General features: G+C 39.9%; 3 protein-coding genes across 9 annotated transcripts; 2 read left to right on the top strand and 1 right to left on the bottom strand.

Annotated features, from left to right (window-relative positions):
- The first annotated feature begins 1,085 nt into the window (after positions 1–1,085).
- Positions 1,086–18,792, top strand: LOC110787657 (uncharacterized). 6 transcript variants are annotated; one of them, XM_056842733.1, is made up of 11 exons: positions 3,461–4,062; positions 4,135–4,407; positions 4,488–4,954; positions 5,040–11,846; positions 12,672–12,855; positions 12,953–13,036; positions 15,972–16,143; positions 16,234–16,341; positions 16,878–16,985; positions 17,998–18,059; positions 18,149–18,792. In XM_056842733.1, the coding sequence occupies exons 1-4, from the start codon at positions 3,501–3,503 to the stop codon at positions 5,748–5,750; spliced, it is 2,013 nt and encodes a 670-aa protein (XP_056698711.1). In that variant the 5' UTR covers positions 3,461–3,500; the 3' UTR covers positions 5,751–11,846; positions 12,672–12,855; positions 12,953–13,036; positions 15,972–16,143; positions 16,234–16,341; positions 16,878–16,985; positions 17,998–18,059; positions 18,149–18,792. The 6 variants fall into 6 exon arrangements, 5 of the variants coding, with proteins under 5 accessions (XP_056698711.1, XP_056698710.1, XP_056698709.1 ...); XM_056842732.1 differs by having other exon boundaries at positions 16,012–16,143; positions 16,234–16,985; XM_056842731.1 differs by having other exon boundaries at positions 16,234–16,985.
- On the bottom strand, positions 9,594–11,660 carry LOC130472151 (uncharacterized). Its single transcript, XM_056842618.1, has 2 exons — positions 10,951–11,660; positions 9,594–10,863 (listed from the first exon to the last, which is right to left on the bottom strand). The coding sequence occupies exons 1-2, from the start codon at positions 11,658–11,660 to the stop codon at positions 9,594–9,596; spliced, it is 1,980 nt and encodes a 659-aa protein (XP_056698596.1).
- Positions 18,793–19,672: 880 nt separating the features above from the next.
- On the top strand, positions 19,673–22,122 carry LOC110784272 (F-box/LRR-repeat protein At4g14103). Of its 2 annotated transcripts, XM_056842729.1 has the most exons (4): positions 19,676–19,748; positions 20,310–21,332; positions 21,417–21,581; positions 21,668–22,122. In XM_056842729.1, exons 2-4 carry the CDS (start codon positions 20,331–20,333, stop codon positions 21,983–21,985), a joined length of 1,485 nt encoding a protein of 494 aa, XP_056698707.1. In that variant the 5' UTR covers positions 19,676–19,748; positions 20,310–20,330; the 3' UTR covers positions 21,986–22,122. The 2 variants fall into 2 exon arrangements, with proteins under 2 accessions (XP_021844409.2, XP_056698707.1); XM_021988717.2 differs by having other exon boundaries at positions 19,673–21,332.
- The last annotated feature ends 3,029 nt before the right edge of the window (positions 22,123–25,151 follow it).

The raw sequence follows: 25,151 nt of genomic DNA, 5'->3' as shown, positions 1-25,151 counted from the left end.
ATGTTCTAAAAATGCATGCTCGCCGCCCTAAACTTAGTGCCATGATTAGGATTATGCACGAAAATGATCATTGTCTTGTTTGAAAAAAATTGTCAAATCAACTCAAATAAGTGTCTCGTTCCCTTATCCGAGTCTTATTGTGGTTTCAAGTCCTAGCCTTATGCCGAGTCATTTAGGTTTTTCCAAACCGGACCCGTAAACTTGTTTGGTGGCGACTCCGTCGAAATTCCAAAATTCCTAAGCCGTAGGGGTATTTTGTGCATTTTATATGTTTTGAATTTCGATTTTCAATGTTCAAATTCGATTAACGTCACTAGTGTGACCCTAGAACTTAGATCCCCTTTACGGGGTGGGATTGCAAAAATTAAGTCAAATCTAGTGGTCACACTCTTTGATAAATCGGACCAAGTTTGGGTTTTTGGTGAGTCCTAAATGGGATTCATCAAATGCTTAAAACTTACATTCGAAGTCCAACATATGAATCTTATACCCTTTTAAAAGCAAGGAGTATGAAGTTACTATTCACAGAATAGTGCAAATACGGTATTGCCCTCAGTTTTCTTCACAAATTTTTTTGGCATTATTCTTACAGACAGTGTAAAATCGATTTTGCCCTCAACATCTCTTTCCCCTCTTTGCTTCCCGTCTTTTCTTTTCTGAGTTCTTTCTTTACCTTCCATTTTAAAGAAGCCCTGGATCTCTCTCTCTCTATGGTCTCCTCTGCCCCCTTCCCAGTTTGATTTCCTTCCATCAAATCTTTGAATTTCATCAAGGCTCCGTTTGGTAAGGCGTAAAACGTTTTCATTGTAAATAATTTTCCATGGAAAACAATTTTCAAGGGAAAACACAATTCCAAACTAGTTTTCCTTTGTTTGGTAACTTAAAGGAAAATGGGGGGAAGATGGTGAAGATTGAGGGGAAGAAAGGAGAGGGAGGTAAGGAGGAAAGAAGGAAAAGTGGTTTCCTCCCTTTCAAATGGAAAATGGTTTTTCATCTTTGAAAGAGTAATGGAAAAGTGTTTTTCATCCCTTACCCAACCAAACAACGTAAAATGATTAAAAAGGGGAAAATCGTTTTCCATGAAAATGTTTTACGACCTAACAAAGGGAGCCCAAATCTCTGATCTTCTTCAAGAAATAAATTTTTGCCCTCACTTTTGATTGCGCCATCCAGTCTTCCTCAGCTCGTTCTCCTTCTATCTAGACGTTTTCGCTCTCCTTACTTTTAGGTTTCTTCGTGATTTCCTCTCCCCTTCCAGCAGCCTCTGCTCTTTAGGTAAGTTCTTCAATTCTTCATTTTTATTGTTTGTGTTTCTCCTCTATGTCTTCAACATCAATAACTCTCCCTAACTATTATATTCGTGTTGTCGATTTTTGCAGTCTTCACCTTCCTCGGGTTCGAATGAGGTGAATTTTATTATTGCCCATCTCAATCTGAACTTAGGGTTTGATTCTGATTTTTTTTGTTTTGGAAATTGTAAGGTGTCCTGGAAAGATGGGGAAGTCGAGATTTCGCATTTTCGAAGGTTCAGATTGATCCTACTGGTGCCGGGGATAGTTTGTTAGGTGGGTTTGTTGATGGTCTTTCTCTTGGATTAGTTGTTCCTGATGCTGCATTGTTGGGCAACTTTTTGGGTTTTTCACAGTTTCCCAATTAGGATTGCCTAAGTTTGATTCCAAGTTATTCCAGGTTTGTAATCTAACCCTGTATGATGATAAATTTGTCCCTCAATAATATGCAATGTTCGATTAGAATGTACAAAGTGAGACACAAGTTGAAGCCTTTTTCTCTAATGTCTAATGATTTGAAGTTTGTAGCTTTGCAATTTCGTATAAATTCACAGTAAGCTATGGCACATCTGGGCTATATCTTTATTGATTATTACAAAACCATGCACGCATATCTGTTTTTGTTGTTAATTAGCTGGAGGAAATTTATTCACAGCAGCTATGGTACATCTGTTTTTGTTGTTTATTAACTGGAGGAAATCTGGGACTTGCAGGTATCCAAGTCATGCACGCATATGGTTGGATCCTATAAAGTCTCACTTGATATATCAGAAAAGGGATTACTTTGATGGAGGTATGGAAGAAAGGCATGGTTTTGTTGATGATACTAAGAACTCCTATGGTGTAGATATGAGTATTCTCACAGAGTCCTTTACTGAGGAGCAGAAGAAATATTACCTACAGGTCAGTGGTCATTTCTTTCACTTAATTGCAATATAACAATGATAAAAATACTATGACGTTTTCCTTTTTGAGATTTGTTTCTCTTCTACTCTGTTTGGAATTATTTTTTTCTAATCATAAATCTGTTAACAATTTCGTGTATGGGTTCAGCATCTCATTTTATAGATCTGTTGGCTAATTTACACCTTTCTAAAAGTGTATGTTCAGGAAATTGAACTTCATTAAATTTATAATGAGGGTTTTCTGTATTTTACCCTGACAAGTACTTTTTTGGCATCTGTCAATGTGTGCATATCTTGTTTTTTTGTGACAGGTATATGTGCTTGTATGTTGTTTATGCCAAAATTCGTATGGAGACGACTTTCGGCTAGGATCGACACTAACTAAGCAAAGAATTAATAACACAAATAAAGGAGACACGACACCGAGAAGTGTTGACGCGGAAAACCCAGGAATAAGGTAAAAAACCGCGGATAGCTATGAGGCTATCAATCCACTAAGTATTCTATATGATTGTTTATGCTCTTCTTTTCTGAGAATTGATATTGAAAATCTAAAGTACAATGATGAACGCTAAAGACAGTTGATAGCTTAAGAGTTTAAGTGCTTGAGTGAATGTGTCTTCTTCACGCCGTTCTTTATGCTTTTATATGCCAAACGCTAACGGTTCTATTGGTTGGGAAGATCTCTGGAAGATAGGGATTCCTCCTTGGCCGTTGCTCACGTCTTCAACAAACTCCCTAATCTTCGGTCAAAGCTTGGACCTCTTCCCATCTTATGACGGCGTGGCCCATGTTGGGCTTCTGGGCTTGGAACTTGACCTATCTCCTCTTGTCGCCAGAGCCTTGTCGCTGGTCTTACGTCGCCCAGGCTTTGTCGCCTGTTGCTTCACTCGACAGGCTCACTTGACACGACGCCACCTGCGACACGATGATACCTGGATGGCACGACAATATCAGACGTCAAAGCAGTTATGTCGTTAGTCCAATAAAGTGGGATAACAGTTTGCCCCCAATTGTGAGTTTGCGGAGTGCATACAAAGCAAAAGAAACAATTCAAAATTCAAAAAGTAAACCGTCTACAACCGTCCAGTTCGTGGGACGGAACCGTTCCGATTCTCGAAGTAATAAATGCCAATTTTTCGCGACATGAAATAAAGTGTCTTAGAATTTTTCGAAGGAAGTTTCCAGATCTGAAAACAAGAGAGAGAAAAGGAAGGGAGGAATTGCTTTCGTTGCTTCGATTTAGCCATACCCAGGTAAAATTTCGATCATTTCCTTCGATTTTCTTGTAGATTTTAGTAGAGCGATGGCAAAAACTAGGCCGACCGTGGTTAAGGATAAGGAAGATGTTGGGGTTAGTCGGGCCAAGTCACTCAACCTGATCTACTCTACTGTTGAGGATCCAGCGGCTTTTATAACTCTCGCCGGTCTGCCGCCGTCGGCTGAAGTGAGGATTCCTGGTCAAGAGGATGAGGCCAAGGATTGCCCGGAGGGTTATGTGGTCATGTATGAGTACCCTTTTATTCTGGGGTTTTTGTTTCCTTTTACACCCTTGGCTAGATGTTTTGTTGAGGTGTTCAATTTAAGCCCTGGCCAATTGATGCCCCAGATCTGGCGTATTTTTACTGTAGTGCATAGGGTTACTTCGGGTTGGCGAACACCGTTTGACTTGGCTGATCTGATGCATGTTTATGATTTATCCTTGAAGGAGTGTTGTCGGTATACTTTGGTGACGAAGAAAAAGAAGAAGAATTTGTGTGTCGGGTTAGCTGTAAATGATAGGGGTTGGCAAAGTCGTTTTGTTTATGTGAATAAGGCGTCTCTGGGAGAAGTAGGAAACTTCTTAGTGGAAGGGTGGACGACGGAAGGTACTTTATGTTTCTGTACTTTTGATTTATGATGTTTTACTGAACGTTGTCTTACTTGGCTTTGTCTTGCAGTTGTTGATACGTCGTTAGCTGGTTTGAACTCTGACTCTCACGATAAGTGTTTGAGGTTTCTGGGTTGTTCTGTCGTGGAGAGATCGTTCAGCCGTGACGGAGGTCGTTTGGGAAGTCAAGAGGGGAGTCAAGTTGGTGACGTTGACGAGGAGGAGGCTGAAGACGAGACGATTTGCTTAGTTCGTCGTCGACGGAGGTTGGACTTACTCGAGGAAGTCGTTGCGAATTCGTCGTCTGCATCAGAGGAAGAGTTTGAGATGGCTAACACATCAGGTATTTTTGGTTTGGTTTCTTATATGCTTGGTTTATCTGCGGGGTGTGTTTTTGATGGTTTCTCGCTTTGTTTGTTGAAGAGAATACGCTGTCGTCTAAGCCAGTGTCGAGGATGTCACAGAGCGAGATGATGGAACGAGCTAGGAAGCGGTTGAGGTCGAACAGTAACGCTGGTGGGCAGGGTGGTCAGGCGATGCCTCTCGTGCCTCGTTATTCTAAGATAGGTGCGTCGCCTGAGACGCCCGTTGTTATAGGGGGTGAAGGTTTTCATCCTCTATCGTCGTCGTCGCCGCCGAGGCCGTTTCAGGTGTCGTCGACTGCTGTTGCTGCGACTAGGCCCCCTGCTGCGTCGGCCAAGAAGCGTCCTGCTGACAAAAGCTCCGTCGAGGATACTGTTGTCACTCTGCCCCCGAACTTCTTGGGCGACGGTGAAGATGCCGTTGTTTGGCCGCATGCAGACCGATTGATATTGCCCTCGACGTATCAGCGTTATCATGAGGTCGTACCTCTTTCTGTCGCGTCGGACGCTGCTGAACTAAGCCTGCGGGTAAGTGTATTTATGTTATTTTATTCAGTTCATAGTATTTGTAAGCGCGTCGTGTGTCGCTTTCGTGACATGTTTTTCTTTACAGGCGTCACAGGCTGCTTTGGCCGTGCGTAGGCAGTGCTCCTTATTGTGCGACGAGCTTATCTCCTCGAAGAACCAAGTGGCTATGGCGAAGAAGGCGGCGACTTCTTGGGAAGGTAAGTGGATGGCTTCTGAGAAGAAGTTGGTCGATCTTGCTGCGGCGGTTAAGTCGAAAGACGAACAATTAAAGGGCAAGGACGACCAGATTGCTGACGCGTCGAAGGAGTTGGAAAGGGTAAAGGGGGAGTTGGCGTCGACCGTGGAAGAAATGCAAGGGTTAAGGATTTTATACGACGCTTTGCAGGAGGAGTTTAAGGATTGCGAGGCTTTGGCTGTGTGGAGGACGAGGGCGCAGATGATGTTCTCGTGTTTGAAGGGGGAGGTTAGCCTCTGGCCATGCCAAAAAGAGGTGGATGACTACCTTGCTAATGGTGGTACCCTTGAAGAGTTGTCGGTGCCGGTGGTGGACGCGGATGAGTTGGCGATGGAAGCCGACACTGCTGGTACTAACGGAGCTGATGTCGATGTCGCCCCTCTGGTCGAAGACGTTTCTTCCGTTGATCGAGAGGGTGAAGCGTCCATGGAGCAAGGCGAGGGAGATGTTCCCGTTGTCGCCCCTCCCGAGGTGGATTTGGCAGACGCGACGGTCAATGTTGACATGCCCCCGATATCGGATCAAGTTGTCTCGACCCCTCTTCCAGACGAACATATGTAATGGCTAGTTGATGTTTTATGTAATAGTTAGTGGTATGGATATTTTATTTTTCGTTGTTGCATTTTGGATGTTTTTACTCGTCGTCGATGGCGGCGGCGAGGTGTTTGGATATTTTGTGTGTTTGTGTTTTCGCTTGATGATGTGAAAGTCGTGGCCTTTGGGGTCGCGCGTTGTGTGGTGTTTGTGATAAATTTGTTTTTCTTTTCCTTAGTCGTTTGTTTCTTATGGTTACCCCGTCGTGCAGTAGATGCTTTGCAACCAAGTGGAACTGTCAAGTAATAAGTATCGGATCGACTGATGTGTAAAATCATACCTGCGCTGTTTTTTCGCTGTTTCTCGCGCTCTCGTCCTGCGTCGTACGTCGTTGTTTCTGGCTATCATTCGTCGTGTGTCTTGTACTCTGCAAAAGAAAACATGGGTCGCTAGGAGGATTGGCCGTTGGGGATGCCAACGGCCCTCCGATGCTTAAGTCAGTAATGGTTTTTAAACGGAAATAAAACGATAAAGAAAAATAAAGACGACGATACGATGTCTGATAGAATTGGTTACGACGAGATTTCAAAAATGGTAAAGTTTAAGATGTGTTGCGTTCCAGCTTCGGGGGACCGATTTGCCATCTTTGGTAATGAGTCTATATGCCCCCTTTCCGGCGATTTTGTCGATCAAGTACGGTCCCTCCCAAGCTGGTGCCAATTTACCTGCGTTTAATTCTTTCGTGTTTTGGAATACTTTGCGCAGTACCCAATCTCCTTCTTTAAACATCTTCACTTTGACATTTTTGTTGAAGCATTTTGCCACGATCTGTTGTTGTGACGCCATTCTTATCAACGCTGCTTCCCTGAGATCTTCTGTGTTGTCGAGGTTTTCGCTGAGTTCTACGTCGTTTTGCTCCGGCGTCATGAGTCCATATCGTGCACTGGGCAACGTCACTTCAGGGGGAAGTACTGCTTCGCACCCGTAAACGAGTGAGAAGGGAGTCTGTCCTGTTGCCGTCCTAGGCGTCGTCCTGTTGGCCCATAGGATGGATGGTAGTTCTTCTGCCCATCGCCCCTTCTTGTCGTCCAACCGCTTCTTCAGCGACGCGATGATCGTTTTGTTGCTGGATTCCGCCTGTCCGTTTGCTTGGGGGTATCTGGGCGTCGATGTTTTTAGCTCGATGTTCCATGTTTTGCAGAAAGCTCTTGTTTTGTCGCTGATGAATTGTGATCCGTTGTCGCAGATGATTTCTGACGGTATTCCGAACCTGCATATTATGTTAGTCCATATGAACGAGCATACCTCTTTGTCCCTTACTTGTTGGAATGCACCTGCTTCTATCCACTTGGAAAAATAATCTGTTAGGGCTAACATGAAGACCTTTTGTCCTGGGGCGACGGGCAATTTGCCGACGATGTCCATCCCCCATTTCATGAAAGGCCACGGAGTTAGGGTTGGGTGCAAAAATTCGGATGGTTTATGTGTCATACCTGCGTGTCGTTGGCACTTGTCGCACTTGGATACGTACCTCATGGCGTCCTTAAGCATTGCTGGCCAATAGTATCCATTTCTTTTGATTCTGGTTGATAAGCTTCGTCCTCCTTCGTGTCCTCCGCATTCTCCTTCGTGGTATTGTTTCAATAGTATTTCCCATTCGATTTCTTCGGCACATCGCATCAACATTCCGTTCGCTGATCGCTTAAATAGTACGTCCTGCAAAATAACATATCGTGAAGCTTTGAAAAGTATCTTTCTGGCGTCTAGTTTGTCGTCGGGTAGAGTTTCGTGCTTTAGGTAGTCGAAGATGGGTTTGGTCCAGCTGTCTGTGTTTGAGGTTGATAGGACGAGGCTGGCGTCTTGTGGTATGTCTTTTTCGACGGCGGGCGACAGTAGGTGTACTAGAGGTATGGTCGAGAATGGTGATTTTCTGAGTGCGGATCCTAGGTTGGCAAGGGCGTCGGCTTGCGTGTTTAGGTCTCTTGGGACTTGTTTGATGGAAAAGGGTTTGAATTTGGAAGTTAACTCTTTTGCTTTCTCGAGGTACAAGGTCATTTTTAAGTCTTTAGCTTCGTAGTCGCCGTTAATCTGGTTGACGATTAGTTGTGAGTCGCTGAAGATGTTGAGTCCGCTTGCCCCTAATTCCATAGCTAATGTCATTCCGGCGATTAGTGCCTCGTATTCTGCTTCGTTGTTAGTTGCCTTGAAGTCGCAGCAGATTGCCTGTGCTATCATGTCCCCTTGTGGTGACTTCAGTACGACGCCTAAACCTGCACCACGAAAGTTAGATGAGCCGTCGACGAAGAGTGTCCATATTTCTTCTATGTTGTTGATGAGTTTGACTTCGTCGTCTGCTATTCTCTCTAAGTCGGGGCTGAAGTCTGCCACAAAATCTGCTAGAGCCTGCGACTTTACAGCCGTCCTTGGTTGATACTTGATGTCGAACCTTCCTAGTGCCATTGTCCACTTCTCCATTCGACCTGTCAGTTCTGGCCTACGCATCACAGACTTGATTGGATAGTTAGTCATCACCACTATTTGGTGAGTTTCAAAATAATGCCTTAGTTTTTTGGCTGCGGTAACGAGTGCTAAAACGAGTTTTTCGAGGGAGGAATACCTGGTCTCTGCTTCCAGTAGTGACTTACTGATGTAATAGATGGGTAGTTGTTGTGCTTCGTCTTCTCGAGCTAGGACCGCGCTGACGGCCGTCGAGCTAACGGCTAAATAGAGTTGTAAGACTTCTCCTTCTTTTGGCTTGGATAGGAGGGGTGGCGACATCATGTATTTTTTGAGGTTTTGCAAGGCTGCTTCGTGGTCGTCGGACCAGTTAAACCCCATGTTTTTGCGCAAGACGTCGTAAAATAATCGACACTTGTCCGACGACCGTGATATAAAACGGTTTAGTGCCGCCACTCTTCCTGTCAAGCGCTGTACCTCTTTTATGTTCCTGGGGGATTGAATGTTGATGATCGCTCGTACTTGGTCGGGGCTGGCCTCGATTCCTCGTTGGGTGACGATGTAACCTAAGAATTTTCCTGCGGACACTCCGAAAGAACATTTAGTCGGGTTAAGTTTCATACCGTACTTTTTTAGTATGTCGAAGGATTGTCGTAAGTGTTCCACGTGATCGTCAGCCTTCCTCGATTTCACCAGCATGTCGTCAATGTATACTTCCATTGTGTCTCCGAGTTGGTCTTTAAACATCTTGTTGACTAATCTTTGGTATGTCGCACCTGCATTTTTAAGACCAAAAGGCATGACTTTATAACAATAAATTCCTCTATCTGTTACAAAAGATGTTTTTTCCTGGTCGTCTGGGTGCATAAGGATTTGGTTGTATCCTGAGTAGGCGTCCATGAATGTGAGTAGCTCGTGTCCGGCTGTGGCGTCGACCAGGGCGTCGATGTGCGGCAGAGGGAATGGGTCCTTGGGGCAAGCTTTGTTGATATCTGTGAAGTCGATGCAGACTCTCCATTTTCCGTTTTTTTTACTGACGACGACGACGTTTGCTAACCAGTCTGGATATTTGACCTCTCTGATCTTCCCTGAATCTATCAAGTTTTGTACTTCTTCGTCTATGATTTTATTCCTTTCGGGAGCGAACTTACGTCGTTTCTGTTTTACCGGTCTGAAGCTGGGGTCGACGTTGAGCTTGTGGGTGATCACGTCTGGGCTGATTCCCGTCATGTCCTCGTGTGACCAAGCGAAACAGTCTGAGTTTTCTCTTAGGAACGACACTATCTGACTTTTGATGTTGTCAGGCAGTGAGGCTCCGATCCTTACGACTTGGTCTGGCTTTGTCTGGTCTAGTACTATCTCGTCGATTTGTTGGTCGTCGGGGTCGTCCGATGTCGACCCTGGCTGTAATTGCTAGATGGGTGACTTGGATGGCTTCAGTGCTGTCTCATAACATTTCTTCGCATCTCTTTGCTGCCCTTTGATTTCCATGACCCCCCACTTGGTTGGGAACTTGATTGATTGGTGATATGTTGAGGGCACTGCCTTCATTTTGTGGATCCATGGTCGTCCTAGGATGACGTTGTATGCTGATGGACAATCGACGACGTTGAACTTGGTCATCATGTTGACGCCTTCTGCGTATGTAGGCAGCGATATCTCTCCTACCGTCCGTAGTGCTTCTCCACTGAACCCTACCAGAACTGTTGATCTCCTTACAATGTTTTTCTCTTCTAATCCCATTTCTTGTAGTGCTTCCAAGAACAGTACGTTGGCTGAGCTTCCGTTGTCGACCAGTATCCTTTTGATCAATGCGTTCCCTATTGGGAGCGATATTACCAACCCGTCGTGGTGCTCCCGCTGTGTATCTACAGAATCTGAGTCGTCGAAAGTGATAGCCATTGCGGTTAGGGACCTGTGTAGTGCGACCTCGTCTTCGGTTTGTCCCTCTTCTACGGTCTCAGATTCTCCCCTGTTAATTTTTTTAGCTGCAGAAGAGGTTAGTCCACAAATATCTGAACCACCGGAAATAACATTTACCACTTTATTGAACGGTGGTGGGTCTGGTCGCTCGCTGCTTGTCGTTGGGCCGGGCAGGGTGGTTTGCTCTTTGGAAAATGTTTCTTTTCCCTTGTCGCTCAACAGTTCTTTTAGATGCCCCCGTTTCAGGAGGTACGCGACTTCCTTTTTGAGGGATATGCACTCCTCGGTTGTGTGTCCGTTGTCGCGGTGGAAGTCGCACCATTTGCTCATGTCCTTCATGGAGTCCGGTCTGTTGTCGTTCTTCCGGGGCCATCTGACTGTTCCACCTACATTTTGAAGGGCGTTCACCACACCTCCAATGTCGACGTTGAAGCCGTAGTCGGAGATGTTAGGGTGTTCGACCCGCTCGTTCCTGTAAACATTGTTAGTATCATAATACTGATTGACATTTTGTACCTGGTTTTGCCGAACATATGGTTGGTGTCGCCAATTGTTGTTCCTCGGGGTGTACGATCTTCTGTCGCTGCTGCCCCCTATCGATCGTTGAGATGCTGTTCGGATAACCTCGTCGTCTTCGATTCGCATCTGGGCGGTGGCCCTTGATCGCACCTCTTCGAAAGTTGCACAGGGGTATTTGGTTATTTCCCGGTATAGCTCCGAATTGGGGATGAGGCCTCTCTTGAATGCCTCAATAGCGGTCCTGACATCACAATTTTTTATACCAATTTTTTCACAATTAAAACGGTTAAAATAATCGCGTACCGACTCGGTTGGCCCTTGAACCAACCGATAGAGATCACTGGTTTGCTTTTCTAACTGGCGACTGCTGGCAAATTGTTGGTAGAAGGCGTTGATGAGATCGGATAGACAGGAGATGGATCTGGGGGGGACGTTCGTGAGCCATTCCAAAGCTGCTCCATCAAGGGTGCCGCCGAAAGATTTGCACATAACAGGTTCCACTAGGTCGTGCGGAATCCCGATCTGCCACATGCGCTGCTTGTAGAAGTTGACGTGCCTATAGGGGTCGGACGTCCCGTCGTACAGGGTGGTCCAGATTGGGAGCCGGAGTGTATGCGGAACTGTCACTCTAGCGATCGCTTCGCAGAACGGCGACGCTGCATACCCGTCGGTCGGCTCGGTCTCCACCGGTGTAGGTGCCCCGGGGAACCTGGTCATTAACTTCATCAGGCGGGAATAGTGTTTCGTCATGCGTGCATCCATCTTGTTCAGGCGTTGGGTCACCGGATCGGGAGCTTCTTTGTCTTCTTCCTCACGGGTCTCCTCCTCATCGTCGGTCACATCTTCAAAGTCATCGGGCATCTCGAACGTTAGCTTTTTCGGCTTCCCACCTTTGTAGCGGGACTGGTGCTTGTTGCTCTTCACAGATTCGAGCTCTTTCTGGAGGGTTTCATTGGATGCCCTCTCTTGGGCTAGCTCGGCTTGGGCTTTCTCGTAAGCCGCTTTCATCTCTGCGATCGTCATCTCTCCAGTAGCCATGGTGAAAGGGGTGCTTTTGTGTAAAACCTAGTTAATGTCCCCACAGACGGCGCCAAACTGTTTATGCCAAAATTCGTATGGAGACGACTTTCGGCTAGGATCGACACTAACTAAGCAAAGAATTAATAACACAAATAAAGGAGACACGACACCGAGAAGTGTTGACGCGGAAAACCCAGGAATAAGGTAAAAAACCGCGGATAGCTATGAGGCTATCAATCCACTAAGTATTCTATATGATTGTTTATGCTCTTCTTTTCTGAGAATTGATATTGAAAATCTAAAGTACAATGATGAACGCTAAAGACAGTTGATAGCTTAAGAGTTTAAGTGCTTGAGTGAATGTGTCTTCTTCACGCCGTTCTTTATGCTTTTATATGCCAAACGCTAACGGTTCTATTGGTTGGGAAGATCTCTGGAAGATAGGGATTCCTCCTTGGCCGTTGCTCACGTCTTCAACAAACTCCCTAATCTTCGGTCAAAGCTTGGACCTCTTCCCATCTTATGACGGCGTGGCCCATGTTGGGCTTCTGGGCTTGGAACTTGACCTATCTCCTCTTGTCGCCAGAGCCTTGTCGCTGGTCTTACGTCGCCCAGGCTTTGTCGCCTGTTGCTTCACTCGACAGGCTCACTTGACACGACGCCACCTGCGACACGATGATACCTGGATGGCACGACAATATCAGACGTCAAAGCAGTTATGTCGTTAGTCCAATAAAGTGGGATAACATATGTTTGCTTGAAAGCTTTCTCTCCTTTATTATGGATTCATGTCAAGTTTTTTGTGTTTGTTAGGACTACAAAGTTGTTTTCTGTATGGGTTTGTGTGTGTGGGCCTGTGGGGGGTGGGGGAGAGGAGGGAGGCACAATCTTGGGTTCTTTTCAATTTTTTTGCAACTTTCCAAAGAAGTATGATGTGAATAAAAGAGAACATAGGAAGTACAATACACACCGTTATGTTTTGTTTAGCTTTTATTAAATATTTTATTGAAGTCACAGTTATGATTTCAGACTTCATTGTGGAACAACCTTCGTCCTGAACAAGTCATCGGACAGTTGCCATCATCAAGGAGATGGATTGTTTAACTGCTACGGTTGATGATATTCTTGTCATTAAAACTCAATTTTTCTCATCAATCTTGGAGGAGGATACAAGGTCTCTGGGTTTGGAGACTGGTTTGATGTTCATTTCCGAGTAAGTTGAACTTTTTGATGTCCATAGCGTGCTTAATATTTTGTAAGAATTTCCTTGATTATTTATGTACTGTATATTTATTATGCTGGTACCTCAGGGAAGAAGTGAAAGTCCAGCTAAATGTGAGATTGAGCTGTCAACAGCCCCCAGTGTGGAAAATGGCACGTATTGGGGTCAGCAAGTAAGTAGAGCAACACATTAAATTACAGCATGTTGGAACTTTGTTTATACTTGTATTATTAGAACTTAGAATAGACTGGCATATTTTTTACTCAGGCAGTGGTTAATCCTTGATAATAATCTTCATCTTCATGTCCTTTATAGCAAGAAATGGCTTTGATGTGTTATTCTTGATGTCAAAGTGATGCTTATATATATGTAAGGCTACTGCGATGACCTTCAGGAAGTAGAAAACTTTAGCAGCAGTTGAATATCATTCTCGACTTCCAGATATTTTGGTTAAGTTTTTGTTTGAAATTAGGATAGATGTACTTTAAGGGGTCTTGCATTGAATTATATTGTGTGTGATCCTCCTTAATCCCCATATTCTGAAATAAATGCCAACTTGTTACTTCAAATGTTGTGATTCGCAGCGTAGTAAATCACAAATGTTAAAATAGGCAAATATTTTATGATGGGGTTAATCAGGGACCATGTGGATGAAATCCTATCATGGATTGCCTAATATAGTTGCCTCTCATGGTATGCTTGATACTGATTACTGAATGATGCCATTACCAGTTGGCTAGTATTGTGATATTTTTTTGGGTCAATCTCAGGTCTTCCTCTTAATTTCTCCTATTCGGAGCAGTAAAGGAGATAATATGAATATTTCTTTTGTGATGAACCGTTCTAAAGAGAATCATCGACTGTTAGAAGCTGAGTTTGGGTGTCAGTTCAAACTGGCGTCTGGCCAACTGATGAGTGACATTTATGTCACTCCTAGGGGTAATTTTTAGGTATTTTTCTAGCTTATTTTATTATATATTTATCTAATTTATTTTATTTTATATTTTGTAGCTTAATTAGCGTAATTAGTGATTTTTCTTTGTTTTTAGGCCTTAATTTCGTAATTTGTTTGTTTTCCTTGTCTTTATAATTTTATAGTTTAATTATTTTAGTTTTCGTTATTAATTTTCTATTTTTACTTCCATTTCCATTTTTTTTATTTTTTTATTTTTTTTTTTATTATTATTATTATTATTATTATTATTATTATTATTATTATTATTATTATTATTATTTATTTATTTATTATATTTTTCTACTTCTTGTTTCTTTCCTATTTTCCTATTTTATTTGTATAGGTACATATTGTTCGGGAATCGGAATACAAACTTAAAGGCCGGTCAAGAAAAGTCACCGGCTCAAAGAACAACAAACTACAACAAGCCTTCCACCTTATCCTACACGTACCACATCCCTTATCCTCCACCACACCATCTCAACAAGATCAGCGACCAACAACAGCAAGGCAACTCTGCCTTTTCGCCAACACCCTCACCCATGGCTGCCACCACCTCGAGCCAACCAACAACAACCATCCTCGCAACAACAACAACAACAAGCAACAACAACATCAGAAAAGCAGAGTAAAACAGAGCAAAATGGTGCGCCCGCATCAATTTCCCGCCCCCGCACCTTCACGGAAATCACCTGTAAAAAAGCTACTAATTGTTGTCAAAATTGACAATGTAGAGAGGTGCGCCCGCACAACAAAACGGTGCGCTGGCACGGGTTGGTGTACGGAATTAATGAATAGCTCGTGATTGCACGTGATGGTGGTGGTACTAAGCCGTTTGATTCGCCGCCGTACAACTGAATTAGAAGGGCCACGATTTGATCGAGTGTTGAACGATGGATGATGCGATTTTGATGAAGGTTGAGGTGCGAATCTGATCGGTGCGATTGAATTGGATGATGATGGCCGTCGACGGAGATGAATAGCTGATGATTGATGATGATGGAGGATGATGATGAACGGGATGAAAAGAAGCTGCGAAGCAAACGAAGAGGGGGTCTGAATGTCTGATTGTTTTCGTGGGCCTAAGGGAGGAAGGGCTGTTTCAATTTGGGTCTTTATTCCTCATCTTTTCTTTTTCTTTTTTTTCTTTTAATTAGTTTAATTTGTTTTTATTTCATTTTGTACTTATTTTTCCTCTTTTATTTTGCTTAGTATAAATAGAAATTTTCAAGCAACCTCATACCATGTACATACTTAGTTTTAGTTCCTCCTTTTCTAGGGTTTGAGAGAGGGTTAGCCTCAATAATTAGTTTAAGGAGAGAAAATTAGGAAAATCGATTATGAAATTGGGGATTTTGATAATCAAGGGTGACAATTTGGTTTGAAGATTCAACCAACAATCAATGAGAATTTCTTAATCTCTCTCCTCTTTTAATACTTCATTTATTGTTTCATTTATTGCTTTTGTTAGCTTAATTGTTTTGTTTAGTTTAATGATTCATGTTTAAATTAGTTGTTGTTCTTGTTTAGTACAATGTTATTAGGTGTTAAAGTCTTTAAATTTATTGTTTTTATGTTGATGGAGTAGTTTAGTGGTTAGGGTTAGGGGTGAAGCTTGGGAATGAATTAGGGATTTTCAAGAGAATTTATGTTGATGTTGTGATTAAATTTTGATTTGATGATTAAGATCTCCATGTCTAGTTAGATTAGTAGTTGCGAATGCTAACTCTCTTTAGTTGATTGGAATGCTTCATGTTAGTTTGGCAAGAAATTGTGAATTAGTATGAGCATGTGGATAAACTAGTTCTAATTGTTAGTCACTTAGTCTAGGGGTCATGCGAAAGCTCTCACTCGGATTAAGCAACTTAATGCATTCTATCTGAGAGGTGGTGAATGCAATATTTCCGGTTTTCCCCTAATTGTCATGTCCTTACAACATCTAGGTGTTTGAACCTTGGTCTTTCCCTAATAAACCCAAGTCGAACCCCAATTCCCCTAGCTCTTTCCCTATTGTTTAACTTGTTAATTAGTGTAGAATTGTTAGTTTCTATTATCAAATTCACATTCCTATTCTAAGCTAGCTTGACTTTGTTAGACTCATTCTCACCGTTTTCTTGGGACGATCCCGAACTTGCCGCTATAATTAATATAGTTGGTTAGTTAGGTGTTCTTATAAATTTTGTTTGATTAAGTGGCTTTCGTATAACGACGCGAAAATCGCTTGTCACCAACCGCTCCAGCCATTCAGGAAGAAATTCTTCATAGAGTGAGGAAGAGAGATAATGAAGCATTCTTCTCTGGAGTCTTACTGCAAGAATATTCTGGTATGGTTTTCTCAGCATTGCAGCTTTTCTTTATTCAGAAAAATTAAGCTGTATTTTGTTTTTCATAATCTTTTCTTTATTTCCCCACAGCTGCTATGACTCAGAAGACATAAAGCAGAAGTCTGGTACGCTGTTGAAACTTATCAGGATATGGTCAAGTCTATTTGGATGTTGTGACCCTTGTTTAAAGCCTGAGAGGTGTGGTTACCCTTTAAACTCTCAAGATTTTTTGCTGGTTTAATTGTCGTATATACAAATGTCTACCAATTTCTATGTTAACCTGAATGACTACAAGGATCTTACTTTGGTCGGCAAATGTTTGAGTTCATCTGTACTGACTGAAACAGAGCTCATGGCGAGGCAAATATAATTTTGACGTTGAATGATGTAATACGTAATAGTAGAAAATAGTGGTGAAATGACAAATATTTATTGATGTTCCAGTAATTTTGCATTTGTTTTCCTTCTTGGTTGATTTTTTTTTTCCTTCAGAACTTTTGCGATTCCTAGGGGCATCATTATAAACACTTGTTGTTTGGATTTCTTAGTGAAGGTGAGAGTGTAGCTTCTCGTGTCCTTTATAATTTAGGTGTCGATGAAAAAGATATTCGCAAACAGGTTACAAAGGTTAATTTATTTTAATTTTATCTATGATTGATTAATTTGTGTGAAGGGTTTCCATTAGCTTTATGTTCATATGAGTGATATTTTCCATGTTGTAAATATGTTCTAAGCATGGTGGGTGACAAAAAGGAGACCAACCATCACATTGGTGGAACATAGGAGACCGTATGCTGACATTGGAAGAATATGGCACAAATTTGACGAAGGAGGAGAAAGAGGTATGCACAACTCTTGTAGACCTTTCTCTTCTTTTCTTTGGAGGCTAAGAAAATGTTTTTGAGCACTTATTGATGTCTAATAGAAACTGGAGAATGATATTATTATGTATGTCTGTCGTATGTACATTGATCTTTTAGCTGAATGTCTTCCATATATGCCTTAACCAAGACTGGTAAGAATTATGATAATTTAGCTGCCTAAAGTCTTATTTGATACAATGTCTGGGGTGTTTTACATAAATCTATGTTTTTGTTCTCGTATGGTAGTTCTAAGATGATTTACTTGTCATGTGTTTGCCTTATATTTGCTTCTCATCCTATCTTGTTCTAGACCAGCATTTACTTTTGAGATACTGTTAGATTCTGCACGAATGTTCCCTTTTCGGGAAATTTCTTTGACTTAACTGCCAACTGGTTTGTTTTTGTTACTCTTTTAAAGAGGCACATGTATTTAGGACTTGGCTAAATTAAAGGTGTGAATGATATATTGAAAGATCAATTGATGGTTTTACTCTTCACTTTTGTGATACTTGCATATCTAGTGTCAGGTGTATTAGGTTTAAAAGACACTACACTGTTGGCATCATAGAAAATGACACTTTTTACTGTAACGCCAATCTCATTTGGTTTGTTCATTTTACTTCTTCTTCTAGAATATTGACCCCGCAACTGGTCCTTGTCTAACGGGGCTATTCCTTCTTAGGAACCTTGAACTCAGTAACGTTTCATTTCTTCAAAATCAATATTACACTTTTTTATGTTGGTTGCAAGAGCAACCTAGGTAATCTTAATGTTCTCTCACAGATTCAATAGCTTGTTTCATTAAATTGGGCCTGCTTCGAGTTGAAGAGAAACATATGTTTTTAGGAGCTCCTTTGCTCAAGTCTTAACTTTATTGCTCAAAGAGTTTTCCATTAGGCTAGGTGTTGAGAAGTTTCTTTTATTTTTTAATTTAAGGAGAGGATGGATAAGTCTGATTGATGCATTACATCTTTTTATTGTTTGATAATAGGATGTTCCTTAGTTTTGTGAAGCGACTTAGAATCATGAGGACTTCTGAGGCTAATGGACTTGGTAAGCTGATGCATTTTCAAGTTTACAGTAGAACATCTATTTTTTAATTTAGTGTCACTAAAATCATTTCTTAAAATCTCTACATTCAGCTCCGAGATCAGAAGAGAGAAGTGCAAAGCAAAGAGGCAGGCCTATAAAGTCTATTTCTTCGTCGTGTTTTATTTACAGAGAAAAAAAAGGCTAAAGCTACACGCGATAGTGAAGAAGTTGAAGGAACTCACTCTAAGAAGAAGAAGGGGTGTGTCTTGTGATCTGAAAAGAGGAACCGGAATATTATGTTGTTCAAAACTTCACATCCTCTATAGTAACTTCCAATGCTGCCACAAATTTCGGTTATATTTTGTGCTGCCCTCCCTTTTGTATGTGTTTTGGTAACTATTTCCATATGTACTAATTATGCTTGGGATTCGCATTGTATTTTGGCAATTATTTTTCTGTACCTTGGGGGACCGTGTGCGCTAGCGTACGGGCCAACAACTAGTAATACAAAATACGAGAAATACAAGAAATACAAAAAAAAAAAACCTACAATGGGGGGAGTACAAGACCATGGGGCAGTTAATTGTAATTGGCGATACAAGATGTATTGCTTCTTTTATGAGCAGGGAATTCCGTCATAGAGTTGACACAAGGTTACTATTACGAGTATTTCTTTTTGTATTTGGTGGGCTCTCAACATTCGTCCACTGGACATTTCTTTTTCAATAATATGTTCGATGCTTATTCTGATTAATCCATAATTCAGGAGTCATGTCTCGAGTCGAGTCGAGTCTTTATGATTAAATGTTTATTAGTTGGCTTTTGCATGTGATTTCAATTATCGTTTTTGGAACTAAGCATGTTAGTTGTAGGATTTGCTTTAGCTTGTAGTACTCAGCTTTTGCTGATTACGTGCTGTGTGTCTTTTGGTCATGAGTTTTGCCATAATGACCCTATGATGATCCATCAATGGCACTTGCGTTGTTAGGGAGTAGAATTTTAATAAGTAGGTTTCATAGAGGTAATTTGCAAGCCAAGTTATCTTTTAGGATGGGAATGTTGAGAGAGCTTTTTACTTGCATTGTTTTAAACTCTACTTTTTATTTAGTCTCGACTATTACTATTATTTCTATTATTGGTTAATGAATTTGTTTTAATTTGGATTTTGGTTTGGGCATATACGGTTCCATCTTGTAGTAGAGGCCATTAACTATTATTTAACTATATTTTAAAAGTTAGTTATTTTCGCTGCGTAATTCTGGTACTAGCCTTAACCGTTATCACGGTGGCAAGTAATACTTTAGTAATTCCTGTATTTAAGTTGGAAAATGATTTTATAAAAGTAAGGAATTATTAGGGTGTTACAGGTACGAGCACGAAAAAATCACAGTCCGACACGAGCACGAAGTCGTGGGACGGACCTGTCCCACATTTTTTTGGAAAAGGCACAACACGACTAAAATTAGGCTTAGATACGACAGCCCGTGGGCCTGGGCATGTTTTGAACTCTTCGGCCCGCCCGATACAGAGTGTTCCTGGGTTGTGATTGACCCGTTTAGGCCCACGACCTCTGGGCCCAACCCGACCCGGTCCACGCCAATCTTTACTTAAAACCCTAACAACAAAAGCTTGTTGTTGTAATTGTATATTGTATCCATAGTCGTAATAAATCTGCTTACCACTTCCCCTACCCTGGTGTTGCTATTCTCGGTAATTACCTACAATTGATTTTTCTGTTGATTTTATTTGTAATTTTCTAAATTTTTAAATATATTCTGATTCTGGGTTGTCTTTTTATCTTTGTTTTGGTGTTGTCAAATTCGTATTATGATATGTTATGATTTTTCTGATACGATGGTTTTCAAAATTTTGAATACATCCTGTTGGATTTGCTTTAGTGTTTTCCATGAGAAATTCTAGTTGAAATTCGTATAATTCGATTCCATTTTTCTGACAATCGCCGCTCTATCTATCCTTTTCCCGCCCTGCCTCAAGGACGGGCCTGATTATCAGTTCATAATTAGAGAAACCTTGAAATTTCTGTTTGATAATATCTATTAATTTGCATTCTTTTTGTCCATAATTTGTTTTGTCCATAATTTGTTTGATTGAGTTTGGTTGAATGAGAATTTGCCCTTTTGACAACATATTTGGTAAATTTAATCACATTGGTTTAGCTTGATATTATGGGGGCAGGTCTTAATTTTATTATTAATCAGATATGTCGGAAGTTAAATTAATAGTATCCTCCAATTACTTATTGTTCTATAGTAGGAATCGCTTTTCTTCAGGATGCATATGTATGCACTGGTAGATAGGCTCACCAGTTTACCTGATGAATTGATAATTCGGATCCTTTCTTTGCTGCCCACCAAGGATGCTGGTGTTACGTCCGTCTTGTCTAGGAAATTGAGGCGTCTTTTCCCTTGGATTACTAGCCTAAACTTTGATGTTTCACCTATATCTCTTTGTTTGAAACAACCTTATGCAATCGAAAGCTACCCCAGTTTTATCAACTTTGTCGATACTGTGTTGCAAAGATACAAGTCTAAGTATCTCACCAGATTTAAACTTCATGTTTGCAAAGTGGTCTTGTTCTGCTGCAAGAATGGGTATAATCAAGGTTGTCTCCCTGACTTGAAATTCGCGCATCTTAATGCGTGGATCACTTATCCATTAACCCTTTGTGGCGGCCTTAGAGAGCTTGACCTCTGCATTCTGGTGAGGGAACCAGGTGATGCTCAGTTACCCCCAGCTATTTTCACATGTGAAACGTTGGAGGTGTTGAAGCTTAATGTCAACCTCGGTCTTGATCAAGTTTCTACTATGCCATCTTATCGTCTTCCAAACTTAAAACTAGTCATCTTGTCTGTTTCTCTGATTTCTAATGATGGAATTCTGCCAAGGCTAATTGCAAGCTGCCCTTTACTTGAAGACCTCACATTTGACTGCTTTACGTACCATGTCTACAACATAGTTATCACGTCGACTTCCCTTCGAAGATTGTATGTAAGAATGCACAGACTTGGGGAAATTGAATCAGATGGCAGGTTTTTTGTGCAAATTCATACTCCTAACTTGGAGTACTTTAAATACCGTGATGATTTAGCAATGTGTTACTCTATCCCAATAATGCATTCTCTTGTTGAAGCTTCTGTAGCTTTTTATGGATGCTTAGAGAATGACAATGAAATTACAGTTGAATTTGCTTTTGAGCAAATGCTTGGCTTCATCAGATCCTTGTCTTATGTTCAACATTTATCATTGTTCGACACTATAATGCAGCTCATGAAGGTATGTCTCAATCTCTAATTTTGTTCAAATGTTTATATTTACTTTGTGAAATTATGAAGTTTATTGGTTAGCCTTTGGTTGAAGGACATCGCCTCTGAGGATGAAACAGTCATAAAGGATCAACTGCCCGTGTTTCCTAATCTGAAACATCTAGTGCTGGGTTGTGGTAGTTGCAATCACTTCTGGCATAACTTGCTGTTGCCCTTCCTCAACAGTTCGCCTGCCTTAGAAACACTTGTTTTTGCAGAGGTTATTGCGTGGTTTTCGTGGCATTTTACATACTCTGTACATGGAATGAATTACCTTTTTTTTATTTGTTGTTGTTTACTTTGCAGGGACTCATTGATAATTATGATGATAAATACTGTGAATTTGGAAGAAAGCAACTGGAGTTGGAACGAGAATTTTTCAGAACAGCTCGTGAAATTCCTTTATGTTGCAGGTATCATCTCAAAAGAATAGTGATAAAGCGATACTATGGGGAAGAACGTGAAAGACGACTGATCCAGTTTTTCTTGAGACATGCATTAGTTTTGGAGGAATTGGTCATATACCCAGTCAGTGAGGTTTCATTTTCAGATCGGATGTTGGTCCAGAACACATTGAATAATTTACCAAAAGCCTCAGTCACCTGTTTGATTCAAGTATTATGATCACTATTTCACCATTGCAGTCCACAAGTTATCATCTATTTATTGGCACCTACAAGAAACATTAGAGATAATTTTATGAGTTTGTCCTAATTTGTTGAATTTTGGTTTAATAATTATTGATAAATGCTTTTCGGGAAGGTGCCTTCTATGTTTTTCCCATGCATGATCTTATTTATTAGGTTTCGCGGCATCTTTCTTACCCTTCCAAAGAAAAGCTCTGAAGCTAATTAAGGTTGCTTGCAGAACTTCCTTTGGACTGTGTCTCAGGTGTGTTTTATAGAGCTTCCTCTTAAAAGTTAAAAGTACATATTATGAATTTTTCAACCAGAAAAAGATGTCTGATTGGTTGGAATATGATTTCTTGGCTATTATTTCTTGTAAGCTAGCATGTCTTACACTTGAGTTTATACTTTTGTGATTAATACACAGTTTGGTTGTCTTCTGAATATGAACATTCTTTCTAGAAGTTGAACAACTTCAACTTGTTTTAGGTTGTGGTCAATGAAGATTCTTTTGGGTATATATTGTTATGCTGCATCACCAAATATGGCTTTTACAAGTATGATTTGTATATTATGTTGCTTGTAACTTGTAAGCAGTGTGAAAATGGTTTTGAAACTTTTGACAACTAATTGACATTGCAACATCTTGAAACAGGAGAAGCTCTCTACTTTAAAACATTAAAAAATCTCCGGAGGTAGCCATGAAAATCCAGAAACAGAGAAAAGCTCTGAGAAAAGCAAATACTGCTGATAAATGTACACTTGATAAATGTAAATACTACTGTATTCAGCTCCGAGAAAAGCAAGGTCAACAAATAAACATGACTTAGTTTTTTTTGGTTAAAAATAGCTACTCTTTTTCACAATTTAATTAATTAAGCCCCTACTAATTATAAAGTTTAAATTACTACTCCATTAATTATAAAAGGCAATATAAAAGGCAAAGGTAGTGTTTAAGACTTTAAGTTGATAATTAATCTCTTATAATTACGATAAATTATTAAAAAAAAATGGTGGAGATATTAGTTAATTACGGAATTTATTATCGTTTTGTTTTTTAAGTTTTCAATTTATGCATCATTTGCGTTAGTTTTCAAACTATGATCATGGATAATTGTCTCTATAAATTTGGTAGATCTCAATCTATCGTTTCGGCTTTTAAGTTTTCAATTACGCCTTTTGTTGCTATAGATCTTTCATACCATTTTCTTAACTATTCAATTAGTTATTTTTTACGAAGTCCTTGAAATAGGTATTAAGAAATTGGTTAAGATGCTTTCAAAAGAAGAAGAAAAAAAAGAGGTGATCTTTTTAAGATAGTAAATATTAATTTCTCAATATCGACCTACATGCATTCTAAAAATTCACGCACACATCGCATGCATAAAATACTAGTAATATACAGGGTAAAATCTAATGCACTATTTTATATTTACTTTCTAATTTTATAGAAATCTCGTGCTAATGCACTGATCATGCTAGTATGCAATTATTTTTGAATATGCTACACAATAATCCAACATTTGGAAAGAAGATGAATACATCAGACCACCTCCAAGTTATGCTTCCTCTTTGCACGGTTCACACCGAAGAACTTCTCTACCGGCATTAAAATTATAGATGCACATTGCATACAAAGTTACAAACAAATAAGCATTTTGCTATGTGATTTCATGGCTTTCTTTAACTAATTTAATTTAAGATAATTTGCTTTACTCACGAGAAAGAATGGAATTGTCAGATAATAATTCACATTGGCGAATTTTCCAAATGAAAAGACTGTGCAATATCAATCACATTTTGACACAGATATTCAATTGAAATAAACAAATTTCTTATTGGCAAATATTTATAAAGATCTCTTATTTTTTGCATTTATAAGACTTAACCTATTGTGTTTGTGATCCCCATAGTTTGTTGTTATTTCTTTACTTAGAAATTTAGATTATTAATAAAATATGAGGTTGTCATAATAACTTTCCTCTTTAGTTAACTCAAAAGGCAGTTTTATGTCATTGAAAATTATAGCCGATTATAATCAAAAGAATTTGTAAAGCACTTAAACACGAGCAAGAGGAATAGAGCCGAGAGAGATCATATTGTCAAAAAAACTTCGTCACTTCATATCAATACCTAACAAAGACATGTATGGATCGAATATGTTCATTTTATCCAACAATATGTTGGATTTTCCGATATTCAACTACATAATTACACTATAAAAATTATTCATATAATTCAACTTAAATTTTTCTACCTTCAACGCGGTTAAACAACACTAGTTTACCAAACGCCTCAGTCACCTGTTCGATTCAAGTATTATGAACACCAATTCACCATTACCGTTCACAAGTTATCATTTATTTACCAGGGCCTTAAAAAAAATATACGGAGTACTGCAAAATTTATGAGTTTGTCCTAATTTGTTTGAGTTTTGGTTTAATAATTATTGATAAATGCTAGAATTAGTATTTGTGTTATCTAAGAATTATAAATTTATAATATTTCTGTTAGCTATAGAATTATAAAACTTAATTAGTTGGTTACTATTACTGGGATTCCTAGTCCTTGCAGAATTAACAAATATATTGTACTCCCCCGTCTCTTCTTATTCTTTACGTTTTTCTTTTTGGGTGTCCTAAAATGTTCTTTACATTTCCTTTTATATCCAATGATTATTTTAACCAATTAAATTAATTGAGTCATTTAATCTCTCACAATTTTCCATTGGAACACTACATTAAATAATCATTAAAACGCGTGTAAAATACTAAATGTAAATAACAAAAAGAGACGGATGGAGTAATGTATACTATATATAATATTGATATAATCAGGGCAAATAAGAATCACATCAATACAAATCTTAGACACTTTATTACTCCTCAATCCTCATAGTCGACGTCAAGAAAAACGAGAAATTCTAAGTAAAAAAAAGGATTTTTTGTCATTTAACACCTTAAAAAAAACTAGTTTTTGTAATTTAACACCTTACTTATTTTTTATTGTTTTTAAACACTTTAAAAAACAAAAAATTTTAGAAATCAACACCACTTGACAATTTTTGTTAGAAAAAACATTAGTTTTTAACTATGCTAAAGTTACCAAGGCCTGATATGGTGGTAAACAACTCCTTCTACCATCAAATTATGCTTTGGAAGTTA

Source organism: Spinacia oleracea, chromosome 4 (genome assembly GCF_020520425.1).
Source record: "Spinacia oleracea cultivar Varoflay chromosome 4, BTI_SOV_V1, whole genome shotgun sequence".
In the NCBI taxonomy this organism is placed as follows: Eukaryota; Viridiplantae; Streptophyta; class Magnoliopsida; order Caryophyllales; family Amaranthaceae; genus Spinacia; species Spinacia oleracea.
Note: the sequence above shows the minus strand (reverse complement) of the source record. Positions and strands in the feature narration are given on the sequence as shown.